Source organism: Macrobrachium rosenbergii, chromosome 18, assembly GCF_040412425.1.
Source record: "Macrobrachium rosenbergii isolate ZJJX-2024 chromosome 18, ASM4041242v1, whole genome shotgun sequence".
NCBI lineage: Eukaryota > Metazoa > Arthropoda > Malacostraca > Decapoda > Palaemonidae > Macrobrachium > Macrobrachium rosenbergii.
This window is the reverse complement of record NC_089758.1, coordinates 12,141,734-12,155,173: the sequence shown is the minus strand read 5'-3', so window position 1 is coordinate 12,155,173 and position 13,440 is coordinate 12,141,734. Positions and strand designations below refer to the sequence as shown.

General features: G+C 38.8%; 1 protein-coding gene across 1 annotated transcript in view; it reads right to left on the bottom strand.

Annotated features, from left to right (window-relative positions):
- LOC136847945 (uncharacterized) overlaps positions 1-13,440 on the bottom strand; it is a 313,292-nt gene that overhangs the window by 157,982 nt on the left and 141,870 nt on the right. The window contains 1 exon segment of the mRNA XM_067119965.1: positions 2,286-2,417. Coding sequence (XP_066976066.1) covers positions 2,286-2,417 — 132 coding nt within the window.

Below are 13,440 nucleotides of genomic sequence, written 5' to 3'. Positions count from 1 at the left end.
TAGATGGGAAAATGCGATAAACATCAACACGTTTCACAGTCTCTGTCTACAGGTCACTCAATCCTACTTTCTTTTAATTTTTTTTTTTTTTTTAATTTCTGCATCCCTCTATGGAGTTGCACTATCATGGTATTACTTTCCCACAACAACTTCATGTTAGAGTACTATTATTTTCACCCGGACTCGGATCGTGAAGCGACGGTACTATTATTCTGTCAGCAACCGTTTAGTCGATTGCAAGCTATTCTTTTGTTGGCGGTAATCGTGACTCCTGATCGAAGGACACTTGGCTGAAGAACGTGATTAAAAGATGATAACGAAACAAATACTCGTAAAAGCCTTTTTATTTTTTGGTAAATAATTTTCGTGTACGATTGTTTTAGCGACATTCAACGGTACTATTCGAAAAGTGCTTTCATCATCAATATCATTATTGTAACCATTATTATTATCATTATTATTTTTATATAATCATTCAAAAAAAGACTAAGACGGCTTTCCATGAAAATATTTACGAAAATTTAAATAGCTGAAAAAGAAGTTCCTGTGCTCTACAAAAATTTTTTGGTCTTCACTGAAATGATTAGACTATGAAATGGCCCACTACGAAGTCAGAAATTATTTACTTACGAAACATGTTTCGGCTTTCACGAAAACGGAAAAACTGTCAATCATTTATGAAAGAATGAACAATTTCCTAGAACCCGTAAATATAAATGGGAAAATAAACATCGTCGTTTAGAGGACGCGTATTGCAGCTAAACAGGAAATACCAACTAGCGTCGTATTTGTCATCGATCAAAATACCCCCAGTCACCTTCGATGACATTACAGAGAATACATCCCTAAGGAAACATGACCTTCGGTGACCTTACAAGATCCCGGAGGCCGTCCGACGATAATGACAGCAGAGGAGGAAATTTCTGTTGAACATTTCATATAAATTATGATTTTTATCTAGCCCACTTGCATGCGTAAGAGGATTGCTGGTAAACAATGGCTCACTGGGGACCTATGTGTTTGTGGGAGGAAAAAAAAAGGGGGGGAGGATCTTCCTTCCGTAACATCTGAGTCTCCTCGGAAGGATTCTTCCCGTCCATGCACGCACACACACACACGCACGCACGCGTACACACAAATAGACATCCTTCCGGATACAAACATTTGGCCCTGGAATGTATAAAAATTCTTTCCTCAATACCCTTGTAAAGCCAATATAAATTTAGCAGGGTTTTCTAGAAATCAATACCTCTGTAGCATATACATACACGATACATGCTTCTTATCTCGCGCTCTCCCTTTTCTACACATACATAACGTGACCACATTTGAGTCTTGTAGTCTTTAAAATAAATTTGAGTGTTGCTGTTCACAAAACATTCGTATGTGTCACCCTAGCCTGTGTTTAATTAAGGAGTACCTAACAGCCTCAAATAGCCCAGCTACGCCACATATAGCACTTACAAGTCACTCTCCAAAATTTCTATTTGGGCAGGACACCAGTTCTTTCCCTCCTTTCCTTGCAAAGGGGTTGTATGTCATTGTTCTTACGTTCACGAGCAGCCAGTAGGATATCTTACAAAGGCAATATACGTCCTACTTACATATTCGTTCCTCCTTCTCCGTCTAACTTTTTAATATATTTGAAACCTTCAAGATAGCGGGGGTAAAATATTAGATACAGGAACAAGCTGGCGCTTGTTTATTTTATATGAAACACTGAAGAGAACGTTTCTGTTGGCCTATGTATAGCCTTATACAAATTCACACATATGTATGTATTTTTATCTGGTACGGTCTCTCTTTTATCTTCAATTGCTAATGCAAAAGTGGCATCTATAACTTTCCGGTAGCACCTCAACAATTTCAAGCACTTCTTATCTTCAAGACTGAGGTTTTGAAGGCATAAACAAAAAATGTTACTCTGTTGATCCTTTTATTATTAAGCCAACAGCGGCTTCAATCACTAGATCTAACCTATCGTCAGGGACGTTCTATCTGAAGTGGAACTACTCTCCAACATGAAGGTAAGCACAAACATATTAAAAGCACAAAGGAAACCTACATTTCACTTTCAGAAAAACGATTATCGTATTTCAGAGGCCACTTGCTTCTCCACGAGTCCCCAAGCTCCAGAGGGAGTCCAAGTGGTCTGCAACCATTCTGAGTTGCTGGAAAGTTACGGATGCAACATGTGCATACATATACACAAACATACACATACAGAGCCACATTTCATTGTTTAACAAGGTTCGACTGAAACTCCATGAAATTTCATTTCTTACCTATACAAGACTCGTATCCATCGCCTGTAAAGCCTTCTTTACATTTGCAGGTGTAATGCGCAGGTAGATTGCAACACTCGGCGTCTTCCGCGCATCTGGCAGCCAGTTCTGGTATGAGACACTCGTCTATGTCTGCAAAGAAGAAAAACCGTCATTAAATCATTTCGTTTTCCTAAGGATTTTGATGAAAATGTATTTGAACACACAGAACTTGCACTACATTCACAAGCATGCATAAAATACACACACATAAGTACTGAACTATATATATATATATATATATATATATATATATATATATATATATATATATATATATATATATATATATATAGAGAGAGAGAGAGAGAGAGAGAGAGAGAGAGAGAGAGAGAGAGAGAGAGAGAGAGAGAGAGTTCAAAGGAAACCATAAGCAATGGAAAACTAAATCCGGACATTAGCAACACAAATGACTAGCATTTAAAATAACAAACTCATCGTCATAAAACAAGCAGGATTGCTTCATCAAATTGCTTCTCTCGAGGAAGCTGTAATTATCCTGTTGTACTTCCTATGAATGCCTCTTCATTTGAGCCATTTAGAAAGAGAGAGCGAGTCATATAAATATTATAAAATACAAAACAATACTTTCACATTTATCATGCGCAAATTTTTAATTACTTCACAGGCCAATATTAATATCGATAAAATAACTGCCTTTGCAATAATTCTCTCTCTCTCTAACAGTCACACCTACGCATGGGGACTAATCTCTTCCCAGAAGAGTTCATGTCAAAGACCTGAAGAAGAATGAGAGGAAAGGCATCTTCTGGTCAAAACTTCTGGGCTTAACAGTTAGGTTAAACTTTCGGTTATGCCAATGTACTCTTGGCTTGAACACCCCTATCCCACATCCCCACCCACCCAACCCACTGCCAACTGGGTAATGACGTCTCATTGCTCAAACATACGCAGTTTGCTCGGGACATCTTTACAAAGTGATTTGATGACAATAATAATTATAATGTTGATATCAAACACAATACAGGAACTTGTTTTATTAGCACCTTAGCATCATCACAATTATTCCTTTAACCATAGGCTCATATTAACCCTTCACATTTACAGCTAAAATTGAATGTTGCTAAGAAATTATGTCTACCTATTGCTTCAACGTTCGTTTAATACCACATCTCAACCAGCCTGTTCCCCCTTCTTGATACCAATATTCAAAAAGCAGTCGCCGGTGGGCTTGATAACAGGGTCCCCTCACTCAACAATTGTCCGCCCACGCGCTGAGCCCCATAATTGACGGGGTTGAACGCCAATCAAGGCGGGAGACAAGGAGCTGCCTCCCTCGTTTTTGAGAATCCTTGCACCCTGGCCTCACACGTCTCGCCCGTCTCCCTCTCCCCCTTTGCATACCATTTGCGACAAGAAATGAAATCTACTGTTCACTAGTCTTTTTCTCGTGCGTATATTGCGCGAGCGTTTTAGATGTTAACCAAGAATTGGCAGGCTCGTCAACCTTCCAATATCTTTACCCCCCAAAAAGGAAGGACTTATGTTCCAATAAAGTTAAAATAGCGCCGCACAATAAAGGCAAAAATGAACACCGTTTCTGTACGGACATTAAATCTGGAAGAGGACGCACGCTGAATTCTAACTAGTTCTCAATGCAGCCAAAATATATGGGCCAAAGATTTCAATGCACAAAAATGAGTCCAGTTTCTTCTCTACTGGGAGAGATACATTTCAAATAGACAATTTCAGGGAATTATCTCCTTTAAAAAAACATCGTATCACGTGTGTGAGGACTAGACCAGTCTTCTTCTTCTTCGTCTCCAAATTAAGCGGGACTTTACGGGAACCAGATCAACTGTTTCCACCCTCATTCGACTCTTATTTAGGACTTTCAAGGTTGGCAGAGGTATATTAGAGAGATCAGATAACAATGATAATTATGAATTCCAAAACTAAAGTAAAATAAAATTCAACATCTCAGAAAGATCTACAGTTTCTTTTAAACGAATCTTGAGATTCAATTTCGACTGCCACGAATTAGTTTCTCGTTGGATAACGGGTTATGACGATATCAGCTAATACATCTGGTAACTCAAAAAACTGACTCTTCATGAACCGTGGGAAACACTGTTACTCGATTAAATTTTATTTTCTCAGGGATCATTTACAATACTGCTAAAAGAGTGACCTTATGAGTCGCAGACGAAGTTCACATACCTAGTCCAAAAATACTTTGTAAACAAAACACGGCGGAGTACCAAGTACCCTAAAAAAAAAAAAGTGGGTACAACTTTACTGGCCAGAAATCCCACAACGAAACTAAAAAATAGAAGAATCTATCAATAATAATACAGCCTTACAACCAGTTTTCAATTCTAGGGTCTTTGATGTAAGCGAGTACATACACATGCACGTACATCTGGCCTAGGAGACCTTGAGGAGCCATATTCGGGACCCTCCCATCTTTCCAGTCCTTCTGTCTGTATCCCCAGCCCCAAAAGCCTCCGTCTATCGCCCCTTATAGTTTCTTTCAAGGTCAAGAGGACTGGACAGAAGATGATCTGGAGGAGGAGGAGGAGGAGGAGAAACTGAATAAGAAGAAAAGAAGTGTAAAAGAGGAGAGAAGCAAGGAGAAAACAAGCAGACAAAGGTTGATGAGGAGGAAGAGCAGTACAGAAGGACAGCGAGGAACAGAAGAATAACAACAAAAGGAGGCACCAACGGAGGTGGACGAGAAAAAAAACTACAATAAGCTGGGTAACACTGAAGAGACGAAGGAAGGTATGAAGGGGGCGGAGAAGAACGAAGACAAAAGACTAGAAACCTAGGGTCCCTCTAAACAGAACCATTTGACTACCTCAAGTGGATTCCTAAAAGGGACACTAAATGTGCCACTGCGAAACCCTTGAGTAAGTCATAACGCTATTCGGGACGAGGATGATGGTCAAGCATGTAAATATGGAAATTGTTATGTTAGTGAATGGGGGTATCTGTTAAGAGATAGAATCTAAAAAAATTATTACCTCGGTACGTTTGTTTTATGCAACTAGAACGCGGTGTCAATTAAATATCACAACTTGGAGAAAATGCAAGAATCATAACGCTCTTGCCTCTCTTGGTTCAGACGGATTTCTTGAGACTGAAGGAAAAAACGGAATTGGTAAACAAGTATTAAATCTTCAAGTCACCCGCCAGAGTCCAGAGCAATATATCTGGAATCATGTGGGCATCAATTTCCAATGTCCAGATACTTAATCCTTGTTTCCAGTGGATTTGGCGGCTTTGCGACAAAAGACGTGATTTAAACTATTTTTGTGGTTTCACAAATATGTACGAAACATCTCGTTTCCCGTTTCAGTACAGGTAATACTGTACAATCCGCACTGACTTTACAAGACATAAAGACTGTTTCCATACAGATAGCTAGCACCAGTCAATATGTCCGTTTTCTAGGCCTCTCCGCTAATGTATATTTGTTTGGGAGACAATTCTATCACGCCAAGTCATTGCAAAACCTCAAGAGGCGCAAAAAAAATTGAAGGTATTATCGCCTTTTCTTCCTTGCAATGATTACTTGCATAATCACGGTTCGTCGGCAGTTGGGAAAGGATTCTTAACAGTTTTCCACAGCACGACATCACGGTGTAATGAAATAAAGCAAAGCCACAGAATAAAAATAAAATTCTGTTATTTGGAGCTTCATACTGAGGTTCCTAAAAATTCGACGCTTCTGACGAGAAAAACTGCACAAATGGATATACAGATCTTTACCTATTCATGAACAGTTTTGCGGCTACATAAATGATATGTATGGTGACTGAAGTAATGATAATAGCAATGCTCCAGGAAACTCACACATGCACACAAACACACACCTGCTCATTCGGTGTTGATGTCAATCACCCCAACGTGGGCTTTATGACCTCCTCACGCCCAGACTGTTGTCCGCCCACCCGCCCATGAAGCCCTGCCAATTCCTTCCAGCCGTGTAAACATCTCGGCACTAATCTTTTTCTTTTCTGTGGTCTAACAAGCTTCGCTCCTTGCATTAAAAAAAGGCCTTAGAAACTGAACAATACTGCATTATGTACACACAAACGGCTTTCGAGCTGCCTTGAGTCTCAGTGATGCTTTGAGTACTAGAACAGAATATACAGTAAATTCCGAAAAACGGCAAAGCAGTCATAGTCACAAAAGCATACGAATGCTTTCGAAGTAGCGTCTTCAAGTACCAAGAACCAGTTTTTCCTGTTAACTCACCATCCCCTATATAGCACCAACGCAATGAAGGATAGCAATAAAAAGCAACGGTGAAGATTCGTCCGAAAGAGAAGCTTTATCTGGCAACTTTCACGCAACACAATTTTACCAATTAAAACGGAGGTCGCGATCCCGACGCTACGAAAGAATTTTTAATGGCGATCTTGACCGCGGTTTGGAAATGACCCCAGACAATTCGACGCTTACATATTCGGAAAAAGGTCCGATAAGCATCTCGCCTGGCTCTCCGCGTTGCGTGTCAAGTCACGGCGTTTCTAAAAGCGGAGAGAGAGCAGGAAGGAGGGGCGCGGAGGAGGAGGAGGAGGAGGAGGAGAACTGGCGACCAAGAAAGTTGAAACACTGTTTCGGGGCGTTCTTTTCACACGTCACCTGAAAAACAGGATCGAATAGAGGCGTGAGTTTGTCCGCCGTCAAACTGTGTACTTACTGTCAATTAAGCTACACCTTTCACATGTGCTCTGTTGTTTGTCTAACTTCTTTCATTCTTTCTGCCTTCATATCCTCCTCCTTTCTCCATCACTTTCGGTCTGAACAAAAGCTTCAGCCTGACGTTTCAATGTTTGCCAGCGGAGTCATCCCTTACCATAGAATGTTTACATTAACGTCGAAAACATTAGCGTGTGGGCGCGAACAGCGACCAGCGTTCCTTGAGCATTACCGTGTCGCCCTTATGACTTGCAGAGACCAAAGGATATCATTTGTAGTCCAGTCACGATCTCCTGGAGAGGGCGTGTGACGTCCGGCATGTACATGACGCGAAGTCTCCTCCGTCCGTTGTGCGTCGGACCATTGTCCGTAAGTCTGTCACTCTATCCAGCCATCTGTCTAGTCAGCCTTCGTCAGCAGTTGTGCTTTTTTTTTTATTTCAAGTGAAAATTTTGATAATTTTAGATTGTTTGTTTCGTGGCTTAACCACTTCATTTTTTAAGTTTGACTTTACATCGTTTTCCTGTTGAAATCGAAAATATTACTCCGGTCTTGTGATTATGACAATACTATACCGTAAAGGATGTTGCTGAAAAGCAGGACGTCAAATTTTCCTTCTGATGATATTTTACAAATTACGAACGTTGTCAATTTATGTAACAGTCTTCCATTTCATTAACCTCAGGAGTTCAGCAAATAAAAATAAACCTGAATAACTTCCTGACAGTTATAAATTATCCTTTACTTACATTAACTCAAGGTTTTATTCGATCAAATTTACCCTAAATTCAGTTAAGTACTCAAATAAAACTTTAGATTCCAGACCCACGAAACAGAACGTCCCTCACCTGAAGAAGAAAACCTCAAAGTCCAAAGGAAACGCACCTAACCCCATACGTGCAAATTTGCACTCCTTACGCAAACCTTGCACTTCCGTCGCGAAAGAGCAGGAAGGGTGAACGGCCTATCCAACGCCTACTAAGAATCGAGCATGCACCACCTGAGCGGTCCCAACACTCGGTGAGTGTGGTGGGTGAAGACATTGGAAATAATATAAGATGAACTGAATGCAATAAAATAAATACAAGATTCGCTTGACAAGTAATATAAAAAGAATAAAAAACACGAGAATGGATATATACATATACATCATCACACACACACACACACACACACACACACATATATATATATATATATATATATATATATATATATATATATATATATATATATATATATATAGAGAGAGAGAGAGAGAGAGAGAGAGAGAGAGAGAGAGAGAGAGAGAGAGAGAGAGAGAGAGAGATAGTGTGTAGGCGGAGGAAGTCAAGAGCGGACATTGGCCCTTGTCTCCCTTCGATGCCTAAGGAACTCCCTGGAGTCATTCGTTCTGTCTTTCCTCTTTAATACAAAATAAATCATCTAGTAGTAAATAACAGATTTATTTATTAGATGTCTGTATTTATATATACGTAGATATATAAATACAAACACACATTCACACACACACACACACACACACACACACACATATATACATATATATATATATATATATATATATATATATATATATATATATATATATATATATATGTAGGTACTGGTAATATATATATCAAATTTACCATCTGTAAGCAATAACAGGGCATATACAGATACCACATTCTGAGGCGATTTCGCAGATTTCAAATACTGCTTAATACAGATAATTTCTTTTTATGGTAAAATGAATAAATTAAAAAGTCGCGAAAAATTGGAGGTCTCCCTTATGTACCATATCTCAAATTGTTTACTCACCTGAAAGTGTGCATATGGTCTCTCTCTCTCTCTCTCTCTCTCTCTCTCTCTCTCTCTCTCTCTCTCTCTCTCTAAGAAAGTGAATGGAATGATACATCTAGTTACATAACCGAAATGTAAATAGAATCTCAAAATCGACTGAATAAACGCTGTCCAATCCTTTTCAGGCATTGGAAAAACCATCCAGGTTTTTATAAGCACCGGGGACACCATCTCATCCTCAGCAAAACCCTTTAAAGAGGGATCAAAATAGCTTCTGCATAATTCAGTGAACATCACCATCCTACTTCATGGCATACGTAACGACGAAACTCTGATAAGTGGAAATCATTGAATTTCCACTGTTTCATAATGTCTGTTTCGGAATCTACCGAGACAGAAAGCAATGCGAAATTGGAGGAACGCTTAAAGAGAGTGAATATCCAAAGTTTTCTTTGCGAAAATTTCGATGGAAGAGCAACTTGCCTTTTCTTGCAACGTATCGCGTCTTGCTGATTTTGGGACTAACAGTGAAATAAAGCAATTCGTGCTTTTGAATTTCGTAAAATGAGTCACAACTGCTCTCTCTCTCTCTCTCTCTCTCTCTCTGTTCGTCGGCCTGCCTTCCATCTAAGTCACAACCTCTGACCTTGACTCCTGTTTCTTTTCGTATGAATTTGCATTTTAATGACAAAGAGAGACAGGAGACAAAGAAGGAGTAGGAGAAGTTAACAAAGTTAACCTCTCTATCTCTGTATCTTTCCTCACTAACATTTCCTTCGATTTTTTTTTTTCGTTTTGTCGCCACAAGGCAGATCCGGATCAGGTCTTCCATGAAGTCCCACGTTAAATGGCTTACATCCTACATCCACCATCTACCATCTCGCTTTGTCATCTTAAGAGAGATACATACTTCTCTCCACAATGGAAATATCAATTTGGGTCTCAGTCACAGGATACAAAGGCGCGAGGAGAACAGACACATGAAAAATGAAAGTGTGACACCAACACCTTACCATGAGAACTGAGAAGTCCAATTTTCATATAGGAAATTCAGAAGAGTAAATTGTTAACAAACTCCAGTGCTCAAATATGCAATCGATCACAATATTTTCAACATAAAACAAACTTCCTAATGAGGATGGTGGCTGCTCATTTGAGTAATTTATTTGCTTTATTAACAAATTAGTGTTATTCCATCGTACGAGAGATACGTGGGGATATTTTGAGGACTACATTACTTAAGAGAGCATCTCCAAAGACTTGAGGGATAGTGTTGGATAGGGAAGACATCAACAAACTCCAACCGTACTACAGACGGATATCGATAGCTTCAGTACTTCCCTTTCAAGGTTGAGGTCACCGTCGACAAAAAAGTGTCACTAAATATAACTGATTTTCAGGTGTAAATTAAATTCTACGCTCATTAATTTCATCCGACTGGTAAATTAACGTTAAAGACAGAGGTACAAACGCTTTCTACTTTAACGCGTGGACTGATACGTGACTATAACCATATTTCTTACACACGACCATTGCCAACGAGCCCCTGTATCCCTCTCTCCAGAAACTTTAACAGACATTGTCTGTTGTTAACAAGCTTATAAATAACATAATAGCTGGTCCAAGGAAAAACTTAAAATAATTGAATCATACACAGTTTTCAGGTTAGCAACGACAGCAATTGTAGAATAAGGGTATACTGACAGGAAGACACAAGAATATGCACCAATGAAAAAAACAATTATGAAACATAAGGAATGAAGTAATTAAAGGAATTTTTTATAACAAAGAAAAAACACGAAAACCAATAACTATGCCACTATCCAGAAAAAAGTATTCTTTGAAAAAATCGAAGAAACAACAATTTTCAAGGGTACTGAATATGAAAACAGTAGATCAAAACTCTACCGAAAACGAATTTCCGTACTGAAAACTGAAAAAATCATTAAAGCTTTTTGCGATCCAAATATAAGGCAATCCAAGAAGGAGCCATAAAGAAGACCAACAAATCAAAACAAAACAAGAAAGAGGTGTGTCACCGTCGAAGGCGGTTCGCAGAGAAACCACACATGAAAGGATCGCGTTTCGACCGATCTCAGATCCCAAATTGCAAAGTTCCCCGGTCGACTGACACCCCATTATGCGTACTTCAAAAGACTGATTCACCCCCAGGAGCATGCAAATTCTGTGGCTGGCGTCATGGCAGCGCAAAACGCAATGAAGATGCAGAAAAGGCAGTGAGTTTAAAAAAATCGCAAGGCGGTATTTACCAGCCTCACTTTAAGACTATATCGTACTTAAAATACCGACTGAATTTAAGTTATCTGGTGTCCCAGCAACCAGGGTTACTAACATCGAATTTCAGCCTTACAACAAAGTAACTGAGACTCGTAATACGCCTAAAATCAGTGTAGATAATGAGTAATAGTTACAGATTCCAACCAGTATGAAACATTGAGCAATCATTACATATTTAAACTAATATGGAAGACGGCGCATTGGGTTCGGATTCAAACCCATAAGATACACAAGCAACAGTCACAATATGAAGCCACTACGAAACTGAAGAAATATTACACATCTAACCTCATATGAGAAACTCAATAATAACTGAATTTCAGCCAAATGAAAGAAACTTTAAAGAACCACAACCGGATCAGCAAGAGACCAATGAGATATAATAAGCTTCAAGAGCGACTTCAAATAAATAGCTTTAGCGCCAGTCAATCTCCAGAGTTTAGGAAGGATGGTGGGTTCATTGTTCGAACACTCCTTCGGGTCTCTTAGCTGTATGTGGGTGAACCGGTGCTATACCCAGTGGATGGATTCAACTATCTACTTCACAGTTCAATGGCCATTTTCTGTAGCTTGAAGAAAAATTCCTTTCGTTGAGTCACTCACTCGCATCGACCCCCAGGAACTAAGCCTCATTTGATTCGTTTAGATATCAAGAGAATTCTATAAAAAGGAACGAAAAAACACAGTAAATTACAATCAAACGCTCTGAAGAAAAGTAATGCTGAATAAACCTTTCGTTCAAATAACCCAATCCAAACGCTCTGAAGAAAAGTAATGCTGAATAAACCTTTCGTTCAAATAACCCAATCCAAACTATTAAAAATAATTGGATAAATATATTAAATTGATGGAAAAAAAATCTCTCCTGTGAGTTCAAGCAATACTCAGGCATTTAACAGAAAATTTAAAAAGCAAAAGTAAAAAGTGAAATGAATAAAAAAGAGAAAAATAATAAAACCCCAACATACGTGGATACAATAGGACAACCTGAAATTATTCAACCAAAACAATGTTATATGAGAAGCAATTCTCTCTCTCTCTCTCTCTCTCTCTCTCTCTCTCTCTCTCTCTCTCTCTCTCTCTCTCTCTCTCTCTCTCTCTCTCTCTCTCTCTCTCTCTTTTAGCAGGTCCAAACGTCAACAATAATACTAAATTTTGGTATAGCTCCCAGACATCGAAAGTGACGTTGTCCTTTTATATAATAACAAACTTAATTTCTCGATCAAAATAAAAAGATTTCAAGAAGTTCAGGATTGTAGCAAACTGTTATATAAAACAAATCTAAGTCTAAAAGAAAGCAAAAACTTTACGACGTAAATTTGTTCTTACTTAGCGGGTTAAATAAAACCTACAGAGCAACAAGATTATTTAACATTTTGAGTTTCTTAGACAATCCAAAGAGATGCGAAAGCCTTTGGACCTTTCTACAAATATACAAGTCTGGACTTTTAACCCAAAGCAGGAGGGGTTTTCATTCTTGCAATAATAATAGTGACGCTCCTATTAATTTCAACTCGAAAACATGGAGTTTCATGTGTTCAGACAATATATAGGCTCAAATCTTGTTGCACCTCTAATTTTACACCAAGAGTTTTACGGACTTTAATGCCGACCAATTTGGTATTACAATAAATGTTAAAAAAAAAAAGTAGCTTGGAGAGAAGAGGTTGTAGGAACTTCAATGCCGAATATGAAGTCATCTTACTAAACTTCGGATATAAACGAAGAAAAGCTTATGGAGAGAACGTTGCAGGGATTTCAACGCAGATAACAAAACTATCACACTGAGTGTTTGAAACTAGGAAACTATCTTGCGGGGAAACGGTCGCCTTCGAGAATGTGATCTCTCTACGTGATGCCATTACGACTCTTGACATCCACCTTCAATGTGGATACGGATGCAATCACACTGGAATGCTAGGAACGAAGGCATTCATGCAAGCACGACCGTCATCTCTGGGTGGGAGAAATGTTCACGACTCTTCCTATCTCATGCCGACAGCCAAAATGCGTAACAATGATAAACAGATAAAACTAAATTCGCTCTGTTATTACCAGCTATTATTTTCGGTACATTTTCTAGAAAAGGTTCCGCAGCGTTCTTCACAGACGAACCGGCGAATAAATCTTACCACCGTCATCAGCTGTGAGTCAGTTTTTTGGTTGAGGTAAAACAATATTTCTTGCGTTATTCCTCTTAACAATGTTCCCAGGGGAAACAATAACTCCGGTAAGAATTTGTAAATAGAACAAAAAACCACATCTCTTAGGAACTCATCTCTTCCTAAGGATATAACCAGAAAATAAAATCGCATTTTCATCAGAAAAGTAAACACAAAATCCAAATCACTAATTCAAAGCG